This window comes from Camelus bactrianus, chromosome 21 (genome assembly GCF_048773025.1).
Source record: "Camelus bactrianus isolate YW-2024 breed Bactrian camel chromosome 21, ASM4877302v1, whole genome shotgun sequence".
NCBI classification, from domain to species: Eukaryota; Metazoa; Chordata; class Mammalia; order Artiodactyla; family Camelidae; genus Camelus; species Camelus bactrianus.
In genome coordinates this window covers 4597408-4620607 of record NC_133559.1, presented here as the reverse complement: position 1 = coordinate 4620607, position 23200 = coordinate 4597408, and the positions used below count along the sequence as shown (strand labels likewise).

Sequence of the window (23200 nt, the reverse complement as noted above, 5' to 3'; positions counted from 1 at the left end):
TCATTATCCTATTTATTTCCTCACTAGCACTTACCTCATTCAAATTATATTCTTTATATGTTTACTAGTTTACTGTCTGTGTCCTTCGTGTGAGTTCCTTGAGGGGAATTACCTCACCTTTCCTGTCACTTCTGTTTCCCTAGCATCTAGCAGTTTTTGAGATACTGAAGGCACTCAATAAATATTGTTATATAAAAGGATCAAACAGTTGAATTATTAACTACATATGTACTTAGGTAACAGTGACAAATGCTACCAGATGCTGACAACTGAAAAATGTGTATTTTATTGGAAGAGCATCATTTTGAGCTTTGTCTGGAAATGAATTACTCAAATTAGAAAGGTTTACTGTCATGAATTAATCACCCACAATATACTCTTCTGATGATCTATTATGTCCTTTTAGCAGTAAGTGGCTAATTTCTTGCTCAGTAATTGTTATATGAAATTCATAAGAAAATTAGTATTTTTACTTTTATCATACTAATCAGAATGCTATGTAACAGAGTTATACTATTTTTTAAAAAGCCTCTCAGATAAGTTAATAGCTCTGGCTATTCATTCTTAATCACTTAGCTGACATTTCTGAATCTTGATGCCAAAGCCTTTAAACATTTTATCTGAACAAGTCTACTCTCTGAATTAACCCCAGATGTTCTGTCTCTCAACCTTTGATTTATTTATTTTTATTGATGTATAGTCAGTTTACAATGTTGTGTCAATCTCTGGTGTACAGCATGTTTCAGTCATACATATACATACATATATTTGTTTTCATATTCTTTTTCATTGCAGGTTACTGTAAGATATTGAATATAGTTCCCTGTGGCAACCTTGGATTTTTAAAAAGATTTTTTTTCTGCTCTGTTACCAAATTATGGAGTTTTTTTTAAAAGGAAAAAAGGTGAAAACATTTATTTTATCATATAAAGTATATTTATGTACCTCCATTTTTCTCCTTTCAGAAATTCATTATATTTTTAAAATACTATTCTTCCAAGGATCTTAGATTATAACTAGCTGAAATAACAGAAAAATTACACCAACAGTAACAATTCTCACATCAATCTATCCAATAGGGTCCAGCTACATATATTAGGCTCTTTCTAACATATGTTCCCAATAAAAAATACACAAGAATATAATTGATAACTAGGTAGAATTTGTGTATATTTAAAATTTCAGGTTGGCCTGCATAAATTGTTCTGGACAAGTTTTGTTTTTATTAAAACTAACAAACCACTGGTTTAAAATGACAATTAATTGCTTCCTTTATAATACTCAAAAAGAAATCCATCCTTTTCTCCTGTGTAACAAATGGCCTTTGTTAATTAGGTCTCAGTTTGTATGCTGGCCACATTTGGCAAAGTCCAGTCCTCACCAAAAATAGTAACAACCTGCTCTGGATGGCAATCAAGCAGCAAATCTATTTCTGGCTTTAATGTTTGAAACTCCAAATGCTAGATGACATGGAACTGAACCTTATATGGCATAAGCAAACTGGTCTGATAATAAAGGACAGAACACAGGTTTTTGAGAGTGCTCCAAAATACCTGTTTCTTTACTCCAAAAGAAATAAGGTTTCAGGCTTGGTAGACGAATTTAAATGGAACTTCGACAGATGAAAACCAAAAGAAACTTAGAACTGAAACAACCGGGGAAGGAAGAGTAGAACGATATAATCTTAGCTGCAGTCCCTTATATTACCCTAAATTTCCTATTTTCTTAGTGTTTCTGGTTTTTATGATTAGTATCTTTGATACCTTACCTGTCTCTGAGTGTGCTGGGGCCTAGATAAGGGTACAGGTTTTCCTTAAGCTTTCCTTTGATGAGATGGTCCAGGGTCTCATGTAGGAAAGGCTGATGCTGAGTATACACATTTTCTACTCCCTAAGACAGGGGGAAATGGTTCTTACATTACTTTTTGAAACTTACAATATAACAGTTAATGCTATTCATATCAAAAAAGGACATGCACTCAATAGAGATTTCATGGGATAGATTCAAGCAGGAATTTTAGGAGAATTTTACAGTTAATTATTTTAATTATTTTCATCAATTAGAAGTGTTCCAATCTCATAAAATTTAAAGCTAGCTATTATAAAGGAATTTTAAAAATGGAATTGCTTAAATGCTTCATCACTGACTCTCATTCTTTTGTGAAAATATTACATATATGATAGGCAGAGGAAATAAAAGGAAAGGACCAGGTAGGAAAGGATATTAGAAACACTCAGGAAAATGGAAAAATTTCAGGAAACATAAGAAAGGCTAGGAGATTAAAACTAATTTTTGACCATTTTAAGAAAATAGGTTAGTATTTTAAAAAGATCTACCATTGTTTGCTTCATCTTCAATTTCCTTCAAAGAAAAACTACCTAATGAATCTTAAATTATAAATAAATGGAGTAAAATAGCTATGACTAACAGAACTGTCTGCCTTTTTAACTCTTAGGTATTTCCTGGAAATATCTCATTATTCTCTTCTTAGCTTTTTGGGCCAATGCTGATGCTGCTCCAATACAGAGAGTATTTAAAGAAAAAGCTTTCAAGAGGATGTCTGCTTTAATTTCATTTAATTGTCATAGCACTAAATCAGTAGCAATCCTAAAGTTACTTTGAAGATCATATTCATTCATTCTCAGCCTCAGGGGCTTAAACTGTTTCTCACTGAGGAGAGCACAGAGGTGTCATACCTTCAGTCCTTTGAGGAACTGTTTGGTAATAGCCACAGCATCCTTGGGGCTGAAGAGGTCACTTCCTCTGACCCGTTTACCACCATATTCAACAACTGCAGACACAAGCTTTAAAAAAAAAAAAGAAGAAACAACCTCTTATTGCTTGGGGATCAGGAAGAAAATAACTTTATTAAGAAAATGAAGACATGAGAGGACAGCATTATACGTTTTTGTGAGTAAAAAGTCTTATCATTTGTGAGAGCTAAGGATATAATAACAGAGTTGGTTCCTGTTTGGTGGGATTAATATACAAATCTGGTTACCTTTCGATACTTCTCAGAAACTCCTTTATTTCTGAGGTCCAGCATTAATCCTGGAAGGCTATTGCTGCTGTGTCGCTCATAATGTAGAGCATAAAGCATCACCAGGCGGGCAGCATCAAACTCTGTCACTTTGGGGTTCTGCAGGAGCCTCTTTACATTCTGAAGAAAGATAGAGAGAACTGTTACTTATCCTCCCCTCACTTGGGTGATGTATAATATCTTAGATCTAATAATTATTGAATGGCAGTGATAGAGCTGAGTTTATGACTAAAATTACTACCATGGCAATGTATAGGTCATAGGTTTAGCAACTGTTTCAACACAGAAAATTAAATGTCTTTTGCCTAAGATAAGAATTAAATAATGAAATAAACTCTTACTGTAATTGCTTTAGGACAAAAATGAATTTAACTATGGATATTTCCTCTTTTCTTTCCTTTGATTGAGATGGCCCAGCGTTTCATGTAGGAAAGGTTGCAATTTCCTCACTGATATAAGGAACACATAATATTTCTACCACTTCAAACAATACAGCACACAAGAGAACTGACCAAGTGACTTGTAAGACTCTACTTCTTTCTCTTAACGTTAGTGATTGACTAGCGAAATGGAGACAGGTTGGTAGAATTTTACCCAGGAGGACTGGACTGGGCTTCATCTCCAAGAAGCATCAGATGTAACAATATGTCTACATGGTTTACAGATTTACGAATATGTAACAGCATGTAATCTCTAAATTGAATACTTATGATCTTAAGAGGGCACGTACTGACAGCAAAGGAAGTTAGGCAAAATCACGTTTAGGTTCTGTCAATCCCCATGTTAAGGGACTTCCCTATAGTATAGATTTATATCTATTATGCAGCAGAACAAATTAATTAAAGCCAACAAATACTTTTTGATCATTCTCTAAGCATAGGGCCCAATGACTGGAGGGGATACAGAGATGAGTTAGAGACAGATTCTGTCCTCAGTGAGTTCACAGACAATGGGGTGAAGGGGGATAAAACAAGCATAGCCTTTTCTGCTATAAAGTATGCTTCTTTAATGCATTTCAGTTCTGTGAGACTGGTAAATATGTGAATAACACAGAAGGCATATTGGTTTATATGTTATTTTTCCAGCAAGTTAATATTTAGAAGAAATCAGGGGCAAGTTTCCTTTTTAAAGAGGAAGCTTTACCAATGTGTTAAGAAAAAAAGATGAAAATCCTACAGAATTGTTTTCTGTAAGTAGCTGGTTTTGTAGCTTTAAAAACTGCTGTACTTTCCACTATGTTAAGCTATATGGGAAAAGGCCAAGTGCAAATAAAAAAAAAAAAGATGCAAAGATATTTCTCTCTGTTAAAAAGCAAAACACAACCACCACCAAAAACTGACATATCCCCATATTATATTTTTAGTTTTGATGAAACAAATCTCTATGAGAAGCAAATATTTTTGAGACCTTATATCTTGAAAGATAAAACATGAGCCCTAGCCATAAAACCACAAAGGATGGGCTGAGTGCATTTCTAGTGCAAATGCCAGTGGAGAGTTAACTGTGCTAGCATTTTAATTAGGATTGTTATTATTTTATTAGGGCTCTGATTACAAAGTTATATAGATTTTTCTTTTTTTGTTACATAAATTTTAAGTGATCTTATAATCCTATCTTCCCATAGCCCTTGTTTATTTTTAGTGCATGATTTTGCAGAATGTGAGGTTTTTCAGAAACACATATGTATGCAAAAACCAAAAACTGAAAATCAGTGCAATGGGGGGAAGGGGACACAAAGTGAAGAGAGTTCATCTGGTTGCTGAGGAATCAAGAAAGACTGCATGAAGGAAGTGACATTTGCAGAAGGCCCTAAACAACCAGTAAGTGTTGGAATTAGACTGAGAGACTGAAAGAGAAGATATTATTAGGCATATGGAAATCAGAGAAAGAAACTGGTTGGTTTAAAGACTAGCAAGAACCTTAGAAGGCACTGGATTGTGAGGACGTAACAACTGACATCTGTGTAGTACTTTGCAACTTACAAGATGCTTTTACATACATTATCATTTTAGTACTTTACGATCAGCAGGCCTAATGTCTAAGCACACTAAAGAGGGACTATGATGAAATGGGGAACCTCCCAGGTAGCTCTCTCAAGTAGAAAGTTCTCTGAGTAGGATTCCTATTGTTGCTTTTCTGGGTGAGCATTGCACTGCCTTCATCCTTACAGGATCAAAAAGGAACAAATATCTCTTTTATGGATTTAAAACCTGCAGTCATAAAACTTTCCTTACTTTTTTTCTTTTTCTGGTAACTTTTCCATAGAGCCATCACTAAATATAGACTTAGAATATTTGGTCAAATGTCCCACTAGTTTCTATTATAATGTGATAAAATTTCATGGTACAAATTATTATCAAGTAAAAATACACAATTTCATAGGCATCCCAGTCCACCTGGCATACACAGAGAACATTCACCTGGGATCTCTCTTGTTGCTTTTTTTAATAGGCACAATGTTTCATTTTTTTGCCCTTGCAGTCACTCTCTTTTTACCTTAAATCTGCTCAATTTCTGGCTGACCTGTCTGTATAATTTTAAGCAAATCTAAAATACTCAAGTAACTATAATCCCTTAAAACTGGTATGGAGACAAAGACTATTTGCAGCAATCAGCTTGTACTCTTCTTATCTCTCCCTTTCTAATTACCTTCACTTGGATCTTGGCTCTTGGCTCTGTTTCCCATTAAAAAATCTACTTCTATTCCTTGAGATTTGTTACTGGTATTTAGAGTCCTTGGCTTGGTTCTTAGCTCTTCCTCAATAGCCTCCTGAGCTGATGGCCCAGATCTGATCAAGATTACATTGAACAGAGTATTTTGCTTACTTTTGAGTCCTTAGGACCTAACCCATGGCCAAGGTCAGCTAGACTTATCCATTCCTTCATGAAAAGAAACCCATAGGTACAAGCTGAATTCTTTCTTGTCTTTCAGCTATGTAAGTCCTTGGAATTTGCTGGGCCTTTTTGTCTACCTGGATCCCATGTTATCCTTTGACCTAATTTTCAACTATTTCCCTCATGGCTATTTGACTCATCAGCCTGACTGACAGTGGCATTATATTGAGATTCCAGGGTACTAACCAGAAAAGAGGAAAAAAAGAATCCAAGAGACTTCTAATTAGCTAGGGGTGTGTATATATGGTGGTATTTATATGTTGGAAATACGACTGAATTATATACCGAACTTTCTGGTTTATCTTTTCTTATTAAATTTCCCATATGCCTTAAGATAATGAGAGGAAAGTATACTGTCACATGATAACAATGGCTGAGTAAAGAGCAAAACAGAAAACTACTGTCCACTTAAGAAAATAGGATTCAAAAATCTTCCACTGAATTCTAACATTAGCTTAGGCCCAATTAAGGAATACGAAAAGAAAAGCAAAAACACTGTCTTTGAAGGTCAAGTTTCAAAAAGGAGCTAATGTTCACTCAAAAGACATCAATTAAAAAACAATTATTTTCTGATATTTAGAGATTCTTCTGTTGTTTTGGGTTGACTAGTTTTCTACTTTTCTGTCTTCTTCTACTAAAACTATGATGAGGTAGCATAAGAAAAAACTTTTGCAATGACATAACTACATTTTAAACCATTGTACAAATTACAGTTGAAGTCTGCAACTAAAGATAGTCCCCATTTTTTGCTTTAATTTAACCTAAAGAAAAGGATCTGTACCTTGTTATCAACTATCACATTAATGAGGCAGAACAGTCAATGAATAGCATTAGTAGCCAGAAGATTAGAACAGCAAGATGAAACTGGCAGAAGTCTTCAACATGCTGATATGACAAAACATGAGTAACAGTTTGAGAGAACAGTGTTATGGGACTATAAAGAGCTTATCTAAGAAGAGTGATAGAAAGTAGGTAGGACCCAATTCGACTAACTGGTAAATACATCTGAGTCAGTATTCTTTGGCTTAATGACTAGTCAAATTTAGCTTTGCTGTAGGTCTTCTCCTGGCCAACACTTTGTGAAATACTGGTTAAACATTGGTTTAGAGAGAAAAGGATCATTTTTACTCTTAACTGGTAAAAGTAGAATTAGCTCAATGTAACCCAATTTTCTTATGATTTTAATGAGAAGCAAAAAGCCCTTCTAAAATCAGGGAGAGATCCAAGGTCATGAGTGAATTAAAAAACATGTTCTGGATGCCTTAAAGAAAAGGGAATGGACCATCAAGTAATAATACTGAAAATAGTCATAGTTAGTACACACTGAATGTTGTAAGTACCAGGGACCACAGTAAGTGCTTTGTATGTATTAGCTCATTGCACTCTCACAAAAATCTTTGAGGTAAATACTGATATTTTCCTCCATTTTACAGACAAAAAGACTAAGATGTGGAGTAGTTAAGAATCATTTTCAAACCCAAGGTATCAAAGATCTAAGCTCTTAGCCACTATTCTATACTGCTCCAAATAGAACTCTTCGTCTTCATTTTTCTAATAACTATTTATTGTCTTTACTATGTGTCATTAATGGGATGATTTGAGATCTTTTACCCAAGGTCAGGAAAGGATATAAAATAGACTAGATCTTCCTTCCAAATGAAAAGCTGTGTTATGAAAACACAGAGGGAAGAAATCATTTATTTTCTGAAGATTTTTCTCCTTATGGTGTTAAAAAAAATCTTCCTTACAAATCAAATGAATGTTTTACAAGGCTATGCATATGTTTCAATGATAGTATGTTGCAGTTTGGTTCTAGTGAAATTCTTCTAAATCAAATTTTTGTTAGCCTGCAGGATGAGTCGTTAAAAGTGGCAGCAATTTCTAGGTTAATTTTTAGCAATATGTGAATTTTTTTTTTCTCACAATGATACAGTTACTATTCAATAAAGCAAACCTCAGCTGTACTCAAAAACCAATTCTTTGCTTCATGACGTATTATCATCTAAGGTCAAGCCAAGGAATGCTATAACCCATCTAGGGGTCAGGCCCATGGCATCTACTCATTATTAAACAAAAGTTCTCTTTACAGACTATTTAAATCATGTTGCCAAAGAAATCTTTTATGGTGAGGGAATCCAAATCAATTGCTTACTGTAAAACCCTAATACCATGGGCAAGAAAACCTTCAAAAGATAATTTTTAAAAATATAAAATAGATCACAAATGGAATTCATATTTTAAAGTATCTATTTTCCTTTTGAAATGAACAAAAAATAAGATTTCAGGCAAGAATTACAATAACCTTCTAACTGCTTTACATATGGCAGAGAGATACAAATAAAGATACTAAACTTGGCTAGTTCGTTTCTATTATTTTAAAGGGAAAAATAAAAAGATAAAGAAACATAAGGAAGCTTAAATTTAGTTATAGGACACAATTATTTTTATTTAATAAGAAAAGAAAATTCACTTTATTGAGAAAAATAAAAAGCTTCCACAGGAATACTTCTATTAGGCCCACAAACCAACTATGAACTGTTTTTAGCCGTGTTGTTTAAAGTAAGTTGGCCAAGTTAAATAAACTGTGATGTATCTTTACAAAGGAATACTTCAGTGATTAAATAGAATGAGTTTGGGTTCTGGTCTGGAACAGTGTCTGAGATACTTAGTTAAGTGAAAAAGCAAAATACAAAAGTATGTGTACAATATGGTATCATCTGACTTTTAAAAGAATAAAGAGATATACTCACTCGCATAGGCTTGCACACACACAGTAGCTGTAAGGATGCAAGTGAAACTGCTAAGAGGCTCAGTGTTTACTATGTAGCTCTTTCACCAAGTACTTATATTATCTATCTAAGGGTTAGAACTTAATACAGTTAAAAAATAGTCAGCCTAGAAGTTCTTTGTGAATATTTAGGAAGACAGATGAAATTAAAAGATTTGACAGAAATACTTTTCATAAATATAAAGCAAATAGCATCTTTGTGATTTTCAAAATGATGATATTTTCAGAAGGTATCTTGATAAACGTTAAAAAACAAAATTAAACCTCAACACCTGTAAATCATAGTAAAGACCTTGGTCTAACTAGAACAACCACAGGTGTTGGATTTCTTTCTTCTGATTATACCATATCTTAAAAAAAAATTATGCTTAGGGGAAGGAAACCAACATTTACAAAGCACCTATCATTTCTGAAGCATTTTATATCTCATTGAATTCTGATTAACAACCTAAAAGTGTGAAATCATTACCCCTGAGACCGGGCAAAATAAGTAGTTTCCCCAAAGAAATGTTGATTTGTAGAGACAGGACATAAGCCAAGACAATATGCCTCCAAAGCCTGCGTTGTTTCCATTATACCATGCTGGCTTTATTTTATAAAGTAAAGAATTGCAGCAGGGAAAGAAAGAGACTAAGTTTTAGAATATAGTGTCTATTAATAAGGAAATGTGCTTCTTGTAATAAGTGGCTTACAAACAGCTATCTCCCAAAGGATTCATTCTCAAGTTACATATTGTCAGTGGTACCACATTTTGTCATTTCTCAAAAACTTTGGAATTATCTGTTTGTTCTGTCTTGTTATCCTTATATCCAATCTTTCAATAAAATGTTATTTTCTCCCTTTGAAATGTCTCTTACATTTGCCCTTACTGTACATTTTTATTACTATTACTGTAAGTCTACTAGCCTCTCTGACTTCAGTGTTTTTTTTTTTACCTCTAAAGCATCCTTACTAGATTAAATTTTCTAAAATACTGCTTTCATCATAACCACTTTCTATAAAACTTCCTGCACTGCATCTCTTTGCCTATCTCAGCAAGTACAAGTTCCTCTTGCAAGCTTCTTCATAAACTGGTTCCTGTTTACAATTCAATTTTAATCTCCTATTTCTCTTCCACACCCACTCTCAACAGGTCATATTGTTTATTATTTTTTGCATACTTCTGCATCTTTGCTTTGCCGAAATCCTCCTCCAGATTCTATTCATTATTTACAGTCCATCTTAATATTACCTTCTCTAAAAACCTGTCCCTAATAACCTCAAATCTTATTACAGTTAGTACCACAATTCTGACTTAATTAAATATTATCTTGAAACACTGCCTAATTATTACTCATGCTTTAGTTCTGTCTCTTCAATTATACTATAAATTTCATGAGGCCAGGGTCTGATTATGTTACTCTTCTTCTAAAATCCTCTCGTAGCTCCCACCATTTTAAGATTAAAGGCCAATCTCTTTTTAATGGCCACAATCAGGCCTCAATCTATCTTTCTGGTTTATCTAGGACCACTCCTCATTTTGTATCCTGCACTAGCTATACTGAATTATTCTGTTCCCTTATTTAATTTATTTTTTTCACGTCTCCATGCCTGCATTCTTTCTGCTGAGAATTTCCTTCCTTTTCTCTGGTTTGTTCACTCCTACTTATTTACTTGTCCAGAACCAAATCTAGTCATCTTCTCTAAGAAACTCTAAGAAGCCTTATCCTTAGGTAAAACAGTCCTCCTTCCTCTGTACTTCCATATCCCTTTGTAATACCCCTAGGATAGCACTTACTGCATGCATTATAATTCCTGGTTTAAATTTCTTTCTCCCTTACTATAATGTGAACTCTCTGAGGAAAAGGATGGCATCTTATTCATCTTTGTACCTGTAGATCCTTATAGCATTTTGTATATGGAGCAGGCAGTCATGTTTGTGGAATAAAAAGTGTATGTTCAATAATTAAAAACTTAGATAATACATTTTAACATACATTATATCTTTTAAAATCTTCCTAACAATGCTGTGAGATAAGTATCATTATATCTCTTTTACAAATGAAGAAACTGGCTCAGAGATGAAGCCAATAGCTCCAGGTCACAAAGCCAGTCTAGTATTCTTTCTACTAGACTAGGATGCCCCTCTAAATACTCAGTTGATTGTCTGAACTCTTTGGGAATGCACATTTTTCTTCTCCTGTGCCTCTTATCCTATGTCTATCTTAAATAATACTAATTTGTGTTCTTGTCTTAACTGCTTGTTAGACTGTAAATTCCATGTTGGTGAAGAAGGATTACTTGCCTTTGTATCTCTTGCTCTGCCTGGCACAGTGCCTTACACATAGTAGGTGCTCATCAAATTGGACTGAATAGATACCTGGAGAGCACTAGAATGGTCATTTTGACAGGCCAGTTCTTGCTCAACCTCCGAAACCTCCAGCAGATTCCGCTCACTGACCAACCGAGACAGCTCTCCAACCACTGTCACATGCTTTGATACAGTCCCAGACATCTTCTTGAACTGTGGGTAATTCTCAACAAAGGCCTGCCATGGGAAAGACATCAATTAGGGGTTCTGTTACTTCTTGACTAAGGTAGGCATGATGAACAAGGAAATAAAAAGAAGAAGGCAGCGGTTGTTCTTCTGCCCAGACTAAGACATCTAAAACTTTTAGTCACATGGCATTTTGTTATGCTTAAGAAGAGGAGAACTGATCTATGTTAGTAGACTGAGTTTTTAAAGAGCCCAAATATGATGGAAGAATGGAAAGAAGTACATGGCTTATTATGAAGTTTCCACTATACTGTTTCCTAAAGAGAAATATTATAGAAAATAATCTCAAACCAAACAAAATGAATCAAAGCAGAAATCAGACCCAGAATATTCCAGAAATGTTGCGTACATGAATATTTCCAAAGTCTTAAATGTTAGTCATCTATGTACATGTTTCATTTACCTTCATGTCTGCTATTGATTCTAGTTTTTGCTGTTCTTTTGGTTTCTTCTTCTGAAAGTCTTCCATGAGATTCTTTATGTTGCTACCAATCTCAGCAAAGTTCAGGTACATATTCTGTGAAAAAGGAAGTTGGAAACACAGTTCTATCAACTAGTCTGACTTTCAGACAATTTAAAAGAAGAAGTGAACAAAACTCCTGAATACAGTTAGAATTGAAGGGCAAGAAAATTCCACCATAATTACCAAAACTGGATACTGGCCAGGACACTGGTGATGAATACCACCACTGTTCTCACAAATGGCTATGGACTGGAGGGAAGTAAATAAATTGAGCTCTAATTTCTATGAAAAAAATACTGTTAAAGGGTCAGGAAAAGTATTCTATGTTCCCTTGAGATACAGTTTATCTACAGGATGCCTCTACCATCCTTCCACACAAAATTCCATATCTGTCCTCATTCTAACAAATCAATATTAACCTTCTTACATAAAAACAACTAAAAACAATTAAAAACAATTAAACCACTTACATTAGCATAAAATTCATCATTTTCAGCAGACAGGACCACCTCTCTCAAGTCTTTACTGATCCCTGGCACTCTGGAAAGATCAATCCGATTGTTGTTTATGCCCAGTAGTTCATGGACCATGGCCTGGTATGTCCACTAAAAAAAGAATTATGACCAAAAAAAAAAAAAAAAAAAAACCCACAAAAACTGGTAACTGACAAAACATGGAAATAGTAAATGTTCAGAAAAACAAAAACTGATAATATTCTTAGTAGCTAGTCTTCTGTACATGGAGGCTCTCTATTTAGCTAGAATTTTATTAATACTTTGTGCCATACTGAGGATTAAGATTGTCATTTTAATTGGTTAAACATCCAAAAGTCAAAACACTTTTAGATTTCACACTTTTGGAAGAAGGGCGGCAAGATTAATATTCCTGATAGAAAGAAAACAAATTAGATCTATCATTAGCTCTAATTTTTGCTCATGAATTAAGAGTATATTTTTGGCTTCACAGATAGGGCTATATTGGTACTGCAGTTACAAGCTGTACCATTTCCTGTACGCTTCTGTGGTTTTCTGCAGCATGAGAAGTGTGTTCTTGCAGATCTATCTGAGTGGTGCTATATTTATCCTGGGAACACTTAATATTATTAGAAAAAACCTTGTGAGTTGATCAAAACACGCATATTCAGAAGCTCACCTCTGAATCCATTTTACTTTATGTTTTTACTTAATATGCATTGTGAAGAAGGATTGGTTTCTAGTTTTACAAAATGTGAACTTATTTGGTAAAACTGAGAAGGAGAAACCTCAAATTCTGTCTTCTCACATTTTATGGAGAATGGGTTACTTTTAGTCAGAGGCCCAATTGAATATTTTCCAGCAAATTTCCCTCTAAATCTAGAGTCTAAATGCTAGGAATGTTTAGGTATGTATACTTCATGTTAAGCAATCTACATTAAAATAACTTAAGAGGTTATAAAAGAAGGTGCTTTATATCCTAAAGTATTTGCCAAATGAATCTTTGAAAAAGCAAGCTTCGTTAGAGCATTTAAAATAAGTACAACAAAATGTTTTATGCTTCCACACACAGCATCCTGTGCATGCTTTTGCCATTAGCACATACTTGATAATTAAAACGATCTGTTTACCCTCCCTTCATTGGACCATGAATTCTTTGAGAGCAGAGACTGTATCTTTTAAATCTTTTACCTCCAGTACTTAATACAGTACCTCGCACATAACAGGTTCTCAGTGAAATCTGTTGAATGAATGACTGCTTTTCTTTGGGAAACAGAATTATAGGCAATCATTTTTCTTTCTACTTACTTGTATTATCAAAAAATTTTTGTTAAATTACTAAAGTGAATTTACTGAAGTTGTACACTGTATTAATATATAAAATATATAATATATAATGTGTTACATGTAATATATAAAATATATAAAGTTATTTTACTTCAAATTTTAGGAATATGTGGCTATCATATCACAGAGAAGTTGCATTTCACAGCCACAGATTTCCCTTACCATTAACATTATTATAAGCTGGGAAGAAACTGAAACACAGACTGTGCCTTTCCCTACAAATTCAAAGTCACTATTAATAAAGCATCTACCAAGTGTAAGGCACTGTGCTTGTACTTGCAAAAGAACAAACAGCAGTAAGACACAGTCTGTCTTGAAGGAATGTATAACCTTGGAGAGTGTGAAAACAATCAAAGGCACAACACAGGAAGTGCAGCATGAGACAGGAGACACAAAGTTCTACAGTGATTTTAGGGAAAAAAGAACATGTCTGACAAAAGAATAAAGGTTTCAAGATGTTTCAAGTGGTTTTAAAGGATAAGAATTTTGAGAGGTGAAGATGGGAAGAGAAGGTATTCCAAACATTCCAGAGTTCAGACAGAGGTCACAATATGAATAAAATGATGGCAGAAATCATGAGGCAAATCTGCACAGTAGTGAGCTGTAGGTTTTATATAAGGTTGAGCCCATGTTGTAAAGGCTCATGGAAGCCAAGTTCAGGAGTCTGTAATTTAACCCAGTAGGCAAATGGGAACCAATTAAGATTTTAAAGCCAGGAGTAATAGAATCAGAACTGTGCTTTAGTAAAAGCAATTTAACATCACTGTGTCTGTGAAATACATTAGAGTGGGAAGAAATTAAAAGTGGAGAAGCAAGTAGATGATTATTTTAGGATTTCTATGGGAGATTAGGTACACCAAGGTAATGGCAATATGAATGGAAAAGAGCAGACACTGGAAAAGTAGAATCTACAAAACACAGAAGTTGCCTTAATTAGGGGCGGTAGCAGAAAGGGACCGGAAGGATGAGGCAGAATAAGGAGTCAAAGATGACTGTGGCTGGAAGAACACTGATACCAAAACACTAGGAAACACAAGGCTTAAAACAAGAATAGCTGAAAAGAAGAAGGCAAATAAATGGACCATGCTGTTCATTTCCACATCTGCATTTTGATGAGTACCACTTGAAATCATCCTTCTATTATGCTAACAAAGGGTTCTGCACCTGGTTTAGCAATGGGGTGATGGCATCATCGCAGCGATCTAAAATAAGTAGCAGTGGAGGAACCTCAGTCCGCCGGAATTCAAACAGTTCATACTCTTTAGTTATCACTTGCTGTGGATGAGAAAGATAATTTGGCCAACCAATTAGTTACAGATTGAGATGATATAAATAGAAAATTAATACATAAAAACCATATTTAACAATACTTTTTTTGCTCTTTCATAGGCTTTCCATAAAAGGATTCAAAAGCTTGACAAAGTTTAGTAGCATTCTGTTTAGGAGGTTAGAATTTGAATCTCTATTTTTAAAGTGGTTTAATTGGATCAAAAGAAGTAGCTTGCAAATGTTTCTTGGGTTAAACCTAAGATTCTTAGCTCTAATTTGTTGCTTTTGGTCTTGAATTACAACTACCTACCTCTTTGCCAGTAAACCTAACACATTATCTCTTTGGTCATAAATAAAACATTCCTTCAGTTTCTGAAACGTGATAAGGAAATGAATGGTCTTGAGTTTTGGAACTGGGGACAGGGAATGCTGTACCTTAACACATTCCGCAAGTCTCTTTGCTGCCTCTGATGAAAGCTGGTAACGAATCATGGGACATTTCTTCAGAGATAAAAGGAGAGCTGTCAGTCCTTGAGTTGTTCTGGATAGCTGGGCTGGATCCCAATTTCGACCCTTATTGTTAAAAACATATTCAGAGAAACTATCTGAATTTTTTCTTACAAGTCCAATTACTTGCTGAATTAACTCTGATAAACAAATTAAAAAAAAATCCTTTCTTTACATACCTGGCAACAACCCAAAATATTGAGGGAAAACAAATGTGGATTCACAGCAATGTAATCACCATAAAATTCCTGCAAACAAAGCACCAAGATCCATCAGTCATTCCATAAACTCCCAATTGTATCAAGCAATAATATTTTTCATATGTGATATAATACTGTGATACAATTAAATTTGAGGAAATGCATACATAAAAGGCACAGAAAAATTGATCAATTAAGTAACAATACTCAATGTGAGGGAATTAATAAGATAATTATAAAATAGCAGCAATAATAATAAATCTTAAAAAAAAAAACTACCCCAAAACAAAGTTGTATAAGTATACATATTACAATTAAAGGAACTTATACACACACTTACCAGTTAGTAAAAATAAAACATTGCTATAGGATATATAATGTTATACTCAGATGAATAAGAACTTTGCTGTCTAGTGTATTCTCATGAGGGAGAATATGACTTAAAATAGGTCATTCTTTTTTTAATCATTAATCACCTAGCACATCCTTCTGAAAATCCCAAACTTATTTGCTTCCTTGAAGACAATATTCTTCACTTAGGTGATAAACGTATTCAAACATTTGTGATAAATGTATTCAAGAACACTAAAGGGTTTAAGAAGGAAAAAATAACATGAAATATTCTAATGTAATGTATTACATAGCATGCAGAATAAATATTTAGTTTTCAAGATTCAACTTAATGACAAGTCTGTTTATAACTTCCCAAAGTAAGATAGCCACAAACAGAACTTTTTTTTCTTTTCCACAAACAGAACTTTAACAAACCTCATTCATATCTTTTACTTCCTATTCTCTCCCAATCAGACACAGATTATGACTGTACAGACAAACATTCTTATCATGTAGCTCATAAAACTAGCATAAGACATATCTGACTCTGACCCCAACCCTGTGAAACCCTCCCTACCAATCCAGTAGGATCCAGTACCATTCCAATCTCCTTATTCCCACTGACTCCTTTAATTTTGTTCCCATCCAATTTGATACCTCTTCCAAACTTTCTAAATGTGAGCAGTCCGGTACGACACATTTATTGTGTCTGATCAATAGCCTACCCTCTTATGAGACAGCATTTCCTTATTTTTAGACTCAAATCTTTAAAAAGGGCTCATATAAGAGATGTGTTAGAAGACCAATATGTTTACCTGAACCTCAGCCACAACTTCCTGTTCATCAGCTTCAGCTAATGATTTCACATCACTCTTGCTGATCACATTACTGAAATCTGAAACAGACATATGAGTTGTGGCTGACTCAAAGGAGATCATCTCTGCTGCAATTAGACATAAATGGGCCTGACAGTTAAGGTCTAATGACTAAGTGAAGTTTAGCATACATTGTGACATATATCAAAGTTGAAAACCTTCAAATTGGAGTGAGTAGCACAAATATGTTTAAATCCATAAATTCATAATAATTAAAAGGGGGGCACTATTATAGCCATTGGAGGATGCTAGGGAAGCAAATCATTATACTGAAAATAGCAAATCCTTTTATATTTTATATACAAAATATACCACCAAATAACTGGATAGTAGATGAGGGGAAATCCTTCTTTTAGAAATATTCCAGCTAAAATACAAAGAAGCAATGATAATGAAAGAATTAAAACATCATGATTTTTTTCAACCCCTAGTAAATCAATGGATGGACCTAGGCACTGAGCATCAACCTCTGCTAATATCATAGTAAGAGACCATCAGTGGAAGCACACAACACTACCTATGAAATATTCTTGCTGAAAAGAAATCAAATCTGAATCTGACTAAACCTCTATCCAAGTACCAATTTACAGGAACTAGAGGACAGAGGAACATTTTAAATTGCAAAAAACATGTTAAACTGTCCCACGTGGATGCAATTACCAAGACCCAAGCCGTGGAAAACTTTAACAGAACAACGTAGTTTCTTCAATAAATAGATTGCATGGGGGTAAGGGTAGAGAGAGGACCTACAGAAGATTAAAGAAACTCAAACAACGTATCAACCAGTAGCAATGTGTGGACCTTACTATGATTTTTTTAGTGGAGAAAAAAAAAGGCATGAAAAAATTTGAACCCAATGAATATTTGAAAATAGGAATTATTTTTTATTATTTAAATGTAATAATGGTATTTTTAAAAAATGAGTCCTTATCTTTTAGTAATGCACAAGGAAATATTTATGGATGAGATCATATGATGTCTTAGATTTTCTTCAATATAATGTTGGTGGGGGACTAGGTAGCAGTATAGCTAAAACAAGACTGGCCATGGTAGAGGACCTGTAGCAACTGGGCAAAGGGTACAGGGGATTTACCTTTTGTACATATTTGAAAACTTCCACAATAAAAAGTTTTTTTTTAATAGAGGAAGGGAGTAACCTAATATACAAGGTATTTTGTGGACATAAGAATATACCAAAATAAAATGATTTAAAAATGACATGAGCAGAAGGCCAATTTAGTGCTAACACCAATTGTGCTGAAAGTCTGTAATGAATGAATTATGTATAAACTCAGTTTATTTCAATCAAATACAATTGTGAAATTGATTACTACACCAAAGAAATTTCAACAGCCTATTTTTCCTAGGCTTTAGTGCTAACTACTTCGACATACTTAATTCTTTTCTTCAACTTGGTATTTTTACAGCCCAAATCAATCTTTAGAACCAGAAGAATAAATATTAGTTATTATTTGTTATTACTCTCAACCACTGCCTCGAAGAACTCTCCTCAGAGGAGAAGGGAATCTTTCATCTCATGACCTATTAAATTTTTAGCTAAGAGACTTGTCAAAAGAGTGATTCTGCTAGATGCCCACTTAAATTTGGCAGCGTAAAGAATCAATCTCTCTCTCTCTGTCAATGAGTACAAAAGTTTCTATACTTTCTTATTTTAAGTACTTGGCTTGTAATCAGACTAAAAAATGCTGGAATGACTACATACAGATCAGAATGGCTAAAATGGAAAACATGGACAACACTAATGCTTGTGAGGATACAAAGAAATTTGATCACCTGTACATTGCTAGTGAAAATGTAAAATGGCATAGTCACACGAGAAAACATTCAGCAATTTTTCAAAGCACTAAACATGCAACTACCATATGATTCAACAGTTGCTCCCTGGGCATTATTTATTACAGAGAAATGGAGACTTAAGTTCACACAAAAAAACTGTGCTCGAATGTGTCTAACAACTTTATTTGTATTAGACAAAACTAGAAACAATTCAGATATTCTTCAAAGGGTGAATAGTTAAACTGTGGTAAATACTACTCAGTAATAAAAAGGAATGAAGTATTGATACACACAACAACCTGGATGAACCTCTAGAGAATTCTGCTAAATGAAAAAAAGCCAATCCCAAAAGGTTATATATTGTATGATTCAATCTATATAACATTCTTGAAATGACACAATTATAGAAATGAAGAACAGACTAATGGTTTCCAGGGATTACTTAGGAGGCTGGGGTGGGAGGGAAGCAGATGTGGCTATAAAAGGCAATAGGAGGCAATATCCTTATGGAGATGCATCCCAGCTGTATCAATGCCAATATCCTGGATGTGATACTGTACTACAGTTATGTAAGATGTACACTGGGGGAAACTAGGTAAATGATAAAAGGGCCCTACATATTATTTCTTACAACCGTATGTGAATCTATAATTATCTCAAAAGAAAAATTTAATCAAAAAAGAAAACTTGTGATTCTTATTAGCCAAAAATAATAACAAAAACAAAAGTAGGATGACAGAAACTAATAAAATTGCCTACTTTTTTACCTCTTGAGGTGGTTTTAAGGGCCAAATAATTTATGAGAAAGTTTTTATAAAATGCAACCTCATCACAAATGTTAATTTTTGGTATCATTATTAAATCATGGTATATGCTCAAGAAGGTACATATGTCTTAGTCTATAGTCTAAACCCTAAAACTCCAAAGCCTTCAGGGAAGCTTTAAAACTTCTCAGATGCCCTACATACTGATTATTGAGTTTGGTCTGAAAATTGCATCAAATAAACTATACTAATGTTACAAAGATCAATAATGACATCTAGAGGAGAACGGATGTAACTTCCAAAGCAGAATACATTACATCAAAAAAATCCATATAAATTGTATAGTTACCACAAACCTAGTTTATTTCCAGGCCTCCAGCACTGCACCCCCCCCCAAAAGTTATGCACATAGAGATACCTACCTGGTGACTTGTACTTTCAAGTATTACATAAAGTAGCCAAGAGAAAGGGAATGTTTTCATTTGGTATATAAAGTAAATCTCTGCTTTTCCAACAGACTCAAGTACACCCTCCTTCCAAATAAATAAAGCAGCTTCTATGCCTCAGTTCATAAAAGTGTAAAATAGGAATAAGAATACATTTTTTTGCAAAGGTGTGATGTGAAATTTGGCTACCTATAACTTTTGACTTACAAAGAATCTTGAAATGCAAAGTAAAACTTAAAAAAAAATTTTTTTTTACCTAAGCAATCAATGATGAATAGAAATCACATTTAGCTCTCTGAAATAGAATGTTGGTCCAACCCTTTTAATTGAAAGGACAAAAAAAAAAAAAAAAAAAAAAGACTCATACTGATGATATGAAGTACCCAACAGAACATACTGGCTAGGATACAATTACATGATTGAATACGTGAAATAACATACTTACAAATAAAATAGATACTGTACTTGGGTCTTCGGAGCTCCTGAATCAGATAATCCACATTCTCCTAGAAAAAAAAGAACAAACAAACAAAAATATTAGGAAAATTGCTTAAGTGAAAAAGTAATAAATATCATTCATTGATTTACTGACAATCTACTGTGTGCTGAGGTCTAAATTAAGTGCGTGTACCCTGGGAGGGGTGAGGGCTAGGGATAAAAAAGAGAAACACTAAAAATAATGATCAGGAATCATATAATATTAACTAGCAGAACTGCCTTGGCCAAATTAAGATTAAAAATATAAAGAACACAGATTTTGAAATACAACATAAAATTGATAATAATTCTGCAAATTTGCCTCAAGCTGTTTGTCTATAAATCTATATTCATCTGATCAAAATTCTTATATGGAATAACAAAATGTGTCTAGTCCTTTAAAAACCTACATTCAAAAGAAACTACAGTTAATTATATTCACTTGGGCTTTTAGCTTATTGGGACCTAAGACTGTACAATTGCAATGTTTGTGAAGTATTTACAAACAGCAAGCTAAGACCTTTTATATAACTACATTATTTTAAAATAAAATATAAGATTTAGAACTAAAAAACAGTTGATTTTCATATGGTCAAAACATAAGAATTCCAATTACGTAAGATCATAATGCAGGTTTTATCTATTTCTGATACTATAACATATGGTTAAATTTCAGTATAAAATTGGTCCCCAAACTATATATGATATAAAATATCATTTTGAATGTTAGAAAAACTACACATTTCCCTACAGAATTAAAAGTAATGTAAGCAACGCACATTGCTTGTTAAATGGGAAAAAGGCTTTAAGAATTGTCATTTAGATTAAAAAATACATTAAAAATTAACTTCATAATATAATCTTAAAGAAAAATTGTTCTTAAGAACACATTTTGAGTTTGAGAATGTATATATATAAATACACACATATGGAAGGTTCTCTAATAAAAAAAAGTTAGGAAATGATGGACTAGATTATCTCTAAGATCCCCTTTAGGACCAAAATTTCATGACTAATGTGAAAAACTGGAAACCACTATAACACAATTAACGTATTAATTAATTCAGGAACTCTTTATTGAGTATCCACTATGTGGCAGGCATTGGGGACATAGTAGTGTGAAAAAATGAACATCTTTTCTGCTCTCCTGGAGATTACTGCTGGTAGGTGAGACGTATTAATTAACCCCACAAACTATATGAGACTTCAACCATGACAAGCAATAGGGAGGGGAAGATGGTGCTGTAAGTGCTTATAAGAGGGGGGTTGGACCTAGTCAGCAAGGTCAGGAAAGATTTGCTTGAGGAAGTAAAGAAGTTTCCGGCAAAGAGAAGAGCCTGTGCAAAGGTCCTGCGGCACAATGGAATACAGCGGACTAAAATATTGGTGTGGCTCAGAGCAAAAGGGGGAACGGTTTGAAATGAAGCTATAGAAATGGTAGGAACTAGAGCACACAAGGCCTTGCAGGCCATACTTAAGGAATTTTGTTTTTATCATAAAAGCAATGAGAAATCATTCAACGATTTGAAGCATGGTGATATGATCAGATTTATATTTTGTAAAGTACATAATGTACAAGCCTAGTAAAAGAATGCATTGGAGTTGAAGAACATGAACATAAAGCAAGAGAATATAGAAAATAAGACTGAAATAGAAAAAAAAATTTTGAGGAGGACTCAAGCTAGATTTAGAAGACAGTAGGCAACAACTGACAGAAGGCTAAAGAACCTTTAATTAGGGGAAAAGAACAGGAATGAGCATTTAGAGGGATGATAAAAAGGCCTAGTTGGCTGTAGAAGAGGAGCAGAGGTAGGACATAGGAGGTTCGATACATAAGGGCAGATCAAACCAACTAAAGGAGAGCTCTGAGGGCTACTAAATGTAGATTAATCATGGGAGTGAAATTGAGCCATTATAGGTTCCCGAGCATAGAAGTGAATAAAATGGTTAAGACTCAAGACACTGAAAAGAGTATGTAAGATTAAATGGCAATGGTGTTCAGTGTGATAGGTATGGAGGTTAACCCAGGAATAAAGTGATTTGGGTCTCTGTTAGGGTAGCTGGTGTAACTTTTGCAAGTAGCTGAGAACCTAAAAGACATCTTGAAGGGAAAACTGGCTGTAAGGAGTGAACTGAGGTGTGGAAAAGAGGCAAGTCATGGTTATAACTCTGATAAACCAGTGTAATTATGATGCCACAAAAAATGATAATACAAATTTATTTTGCCTTAATGGTTTCAGATCATAGTGTGCTACATTTGCCTGGACAGATGGCAGCTCAGTTTATGTAGTACCTTCATAGGTCGAAGAAAACAAATTGCTTTCAGGTGTTTCATGATCTCTCGATTTTGAGAATCAATGCGTTCAAAAAGGTACACTTCCTTCTGAAGAATTTCCGATTGTGTGTACACCATACTCACTATGCCGGTCTGTAAAGAAAAAGAATTAACTAATACTATGCTAGTCCAGAATAGTAAAATCAAGAAGCAATATCTAAAACTTAAAAAAATTTTTTTTCATTAATATTTAGCTGGATATTAACGTAGGTAATAACATTTACTGAGCATCTAAAATCACAATTAATGTACCAAAATAAAATGCTCTCTGAACATGGACAACCCATAAATTTGCAAATAAAAAATTTTCCCATCATCTTAAAAGCTTTTTTAAAATTTTGTGACCAGCAAATAATAACCTGTCATCTCAGTTTGAGCCCTAACAGCTTTACTTTATAAACACAACGCTGAATGAAAATAATAGGACCATCCCCAAGTCTTACAAGTAGTCTGTCTCATATTATTTCTTGGCAGAGGCATTTAGAAAAGGATTTCTGATTCTAATAAATTGTACTTGGTTTGAGAAGAAATCTCTGGCAGTGGTTAGAGCCATTCAGACTGAAAACCTCTGGGCAAGCTTTATGTGACGTTTCAGTTTCAAGCAGAACTGACCCTCACTTATAAATTTTTAACTAAATACTAAATCCTAGTGGGA

General features: G+C 34.0%; 1 protein-coding gene across 3 annotated transcripts in view; it reads right to left on the bottom strand.

The window, feature by feature from the left end:
* VPS45 (vacuolar protein sorting 45 homolog) overlaps positions 1 to 23200 on the bottom strand; it is a 48143-nt gene that overhangs the window by 24655 nt on the left and 288 nt on the right. For all 3 annotated transcript variants that reach the window (XR_006726165.2, XM_010958507.3, XM_010958508.3), the window contains exons 2-13: positions 22504 to 22638; positions 20179 to 20239; positions 16667 to 16746; positions 15498 to 15566; positions 15247 to 15384; positions 14707 to 14817; positions 12193 to 12327; positions 11663 to 11776; positions 11083 to 11250; positions 3002 to 3160; positions 2697 to 2804; positions 1769 to 1890 (exon numbers count right to left, since the gene is read on the bottom strand). Coding sequence is in view for 2 of the 3 variants with exons in the window: in XM_010958507.3 (XP_010956809.1) it covers positions 1769 to 1890; positions 2697 to 2804; positions 3002 to 3160; positions 11083 to 11250; positions 11663 to 11776; positions 12193 to 12327; positions 14707 to 14817; positions 15247 to 15384; positions 15498 to 15566; positions 16667 to 16746; positions 20179 to 20239; positions 22504 to 22638 (1400 nt within the window). In the remaining variant the exon portion in view is untranslated. The remainder of the gene's footprint in view (positions 1 to 1768; positions 1891 to 2696; positions 2805 to 3001; positions 3161 to 11082; positions 11251 to 11662; positions 11777 to 12192; positions 12328 to 14706; positions 14818 to 15246; positions 15385 to 15497; positions 15567 to 16666; positions 16747 to 20178; positions 20240 to 22503; positions 22639 to 23200) is intronic.